Source organism: Capsicum annuum, chromosome 10 (genome assembly GCF_002878395.1).
Source record: "Capsicum annuum cultivar UCD-10X-F1 chromosome 10, UCD10Xv1.1, whole genome shotgun sequence".
NCBI lineage: Eukaryota > Viridiplantae > Streptophyta > Magnoliopsida > Solanales > Solanaceae > Capsicum > Capsicum annuum.
The window spans coordinates 203,337,589-203,341,078 of NC_061120.1; the positions used below are offsets into that span (position 1 = coordinate 203,337,589).

The 3,490-nt window shown below is 39.5% G+C and overlaps 1 protein-coding gene across 1 annotated transcript; it reads left to right on the forward strand.

Moving 5' to 3' along the window:
* The first annotated feature begins 460 nt into the window (after positions 1–460).
* Positions 461–3,236, forward strand: LOC107856533 (subtilisin-like protease SBT3). The gene has a single exon (XM_016701525.2). It carries the CDS (start codon positions 751–753, stop codon positions 3,064–3,066), a length of 2,316 nt encoding a protein of 771 aa, XP_016557011.2. The 5' UTR covers positions 461–750; the 3' UTR covers positions 3,067–3,236.
* Positions 3,237–3,490: the final 254 nt, after the last annotated feature.

A 3,490-nucleotide genomic window follows, 5' to 3' on the forward strand; every position in this document is an offset into this window, starting at 1 on the left:
CATAAATTTAACATAAATTTCTATTTTTACCTTTGAAGTTTCTTTTATCTAAAAAAGAAAAAAAATACAGTCTCTTTTGATTGTCAAATCATAAGGGTAATTTTGAAAAATAATTCAACGATTCACTTATTTTGCAACACCAATAAATACGCCAACAATTTATTTATTTTGAAACGAAAGGAATACTATTCTTTAAACGAATTAGAATAAAGCAGGCTAAACAGATTGAAATGGATGGAGCATGAGCTCAATCTATGACAAAAATGTAATACACGAATCCAATTTGTTATATGTCCATTTCAACTTTCACTAACAAAAGTGGCCATAGGTCCAGTACTGACTGAAACATATTATTCTTTTCCTAAAGAAACAGTCAAAGAAAATGACAGCATAGCAAGCGCACCAGTTGCATTATTTTCACTTATACTGTATCAAAATTACTGAACTACCTTTTTTGTAACAAACCAGTCACTCGACTTCAACTAAATATCACATCGAACAATTATTTATAACCAACAGAAGTTAGTCAAGTTTGGACATAATGGCAGTGGACATAATATTAAATCTATGATACAAATGCAAAGTTTTGTCATAAAAAGTAATAATGTATGTAGACAATTCTACCAGAGGATGTTTCAAGTGACCACCCATTGAAAAGTTGAAATAAATCCACCATGACTGTTTCTTAGAGTGTATATAAGGAGGCTCTGTCATACTAAGAAAATACAAGAGATACAAACAACTACGAAGATGTCTCTCCTCACGTTCTCTTGGTATCTTTTGTGTCTTTCTTTGTTTTTAGGAACCTCAGCAGAGAGGTCTACTTACATTGTCCATTTGGACAAGTCTTTTATGCCTACAATCTTTGCTAGTCACCACAACTGGCATTCTTCCATTATTGATACCATCAAGATTGAAACTCCCACTACACAAAATGGTCACCATCCAGTTCCAAAGCTTCTTTATTCTTATGACAATGTGCTTCATGGCTTCAGTGCTATTTTGTCTAAAAATGAATTTGAAGCTCTCAAGAAGTCTCCGGGCTTTCTTTCAGCTTATAAAGACAGGACTGTTGAAGCTCACACCACACATACTCCTGAGTTTCTTAAGCTCAATCCAACTTCCGGGCTATGGCCGGCTTCTGGTTTTGGTCAAGATGTCATCATTGGTGTACTTGACTCTGGTGTTTGGCCAGAATCTGCCAGCTTCAGAGATGTTGGACTTTCTGCAATTCCCAAAAAGTGGAAGGGAATTTGCAAGCCAGGAATAGCGTTCAATTCTTCACTGTGCAACAGGAAACTCATTGGGGCTAATTATTTCAATAAGGGGCTTTTAGCTAGCGATCCTACTATTATTCTTTCCATGAATTCTGCAAGGGATATGAGAGGTCATGGCACTCATGTTGCTTCCATTGCTGCTGGTAGTTTTGTTGAAGGAGTTTCATACTTCGGATATGCTCCTGGAACAGCAAGAGGTATCGCGCCACGAGCTAGGATAGCTGTCTATAAGTTTAGCTTTGAAGAAGGGACCGTTACTTCTGATTTAATTGCTGCTATGGACCAAGCTGTTGCAGATGGTGTTGACATACTACAACTTTCTTATGGATGGGGTAGTATGCCATTGTATGAAGATTCTGTTGCAATAGCTTCTTTTGGTGCCATGATGAAGGGCGTCTTAGTCACTGCTTCAGCTGGGAACAATGGTCCTGGAATGGGAACTATATCAAATGGAGTCCCCTGGATCTTTACTGTGGCATCAGGAAGCATCGACCGATCATTTTCGGGGACTTTAACTTTAGGCAATGGCTTAAAGATTACTGGATTTAGCTTGTTTCCGGTGAGAACCACCATCAAGGATTTTGTTTTGGTGAACAATGGAAGCTTATCTACTTGTGATTCAGCTGACGATTATGCCCAAGTCCCTAATGCAGCACGTAGCATCATGATTTGTTATAGCACTGCACAAGAAGACTTGTCAGTCTCTGATCAAATGGGGGTCATCTCAGAGGCAAAAGTTGGAGGCGCTCTCTATGTTTATGGAGATCCGGACGTATTGTCATCCAAATTTTTTCCGAACCCTGGTGTTGTAATTAGCAGCAAGGATTGGGAAAAGGTGACAAAATATGCAGACAATAGTGCTAAACCAAAAGTCAGCATCAGTTTCCAGGATACACGTATAGCTGTCAAGCCTGCTCCAGTTGTTTCTGCATTTTCCTCGAGAGGCCCCTCTCTAAGTTACCTAAGTGTCGCAAAGCCAGATATTATGGCACCAGGGGAGTTAATTTTAGCAGCCTGGCCATCTAACGTTTCAGCTGCAGTCATTGGTGTCAATACATTTTTGGATAGCGATTACAGTCTTCTTACAGGCACTTCCATGGCTGCTCCTCACATTTCTGGAATCGCTGCAATGCTAAAAGGAGTACATCCTGATTGGAGTCCTTCAGCTATTCGATCTGCCATAATGACCACTGCCAATCCTTTGGATAATACTGGAAAACCCATCAAGACCACAGATTTCCTCGAAACCAAGGTTGCTACATCATTAGCCATGGGAGCCGGACTCGTTGATCCAAACCGTGCAGTTGATCCAGGCCTAATATATGATGCAACTCCACAAGACTATGTGAATCTTCTCTGCTCCATGAATTTCACAGAAAAGCAATTCAAAACAATTGCTAGATCATCCGCTAAGCGCAAGTGCTCAAATCCATCCGATGATATCAATTACCCATCATTTATCGCTCTCTTTGACCCATATGGGAACTACACTTGGATGGAGCAGACATTCAGGAGGACAGTCACAAATGTTGGAGCTGGTGCAGCTAAGTACAAAGCAAAAGTGAAAGCACCAAAAAACTCAACCATTTCTATCTCTCCACAGATCTTGGTGTTTGAGAAGAAAAATCAGAAGCAAGACTACACTCTGACCATACGTTACAAAGGCATTGCAGAGGACCAAGCGCAATCTGGTTCAATTACTTGGGTGGAAAAGAACGGCCATCACACAGTAAGAAGTCCTATAGTAGTAGCTCCAGCGCTTGATGAAGCACTTGATCCCTCTTCCTGAAATGCTGCAGTTGACAAAACTGTTGGATATGTAAGTTTGCAGATCTCCCCAAGAGAGTTCTGTTAAATTAGCTGGATTCATTCTGGCAAAAAAGATGCATGTTTGAAGTAATTGTTGAAAAATGTTTTTCTTTTAAGTTATAAATAAAGCAAGACTTTGTTGCTCCTTAATATTTTGTTCATTTCTGTTGATTTCCTGGGTTACCTAGCATCATCTTGCTTCCCTCCTCACCCCCCACTCTCACACCTTACCCACAAGAAAAAAGGCAAACAGAACAAAAGTTGCATACATTTTAGGTTGTAACATGTTTTGTTTTGAGCAAAAAGGCATTTGTTGTATTGGATGTGTTAAGTACTTAGCTTTGATGATTGACAAATTGTATGTTGGGGACCTATTTTTTGGAGATTGTGTGATAACAAAACTG

Coding starts and splice junctions, on each gene's coding strand:
- LOC107856533 (XM_016701525.2), top strand. CDS start 751: ATGTCTCTCCTCACGTTCTCTTGGTATCTTTTGTGTCTTTCTTTGTTT.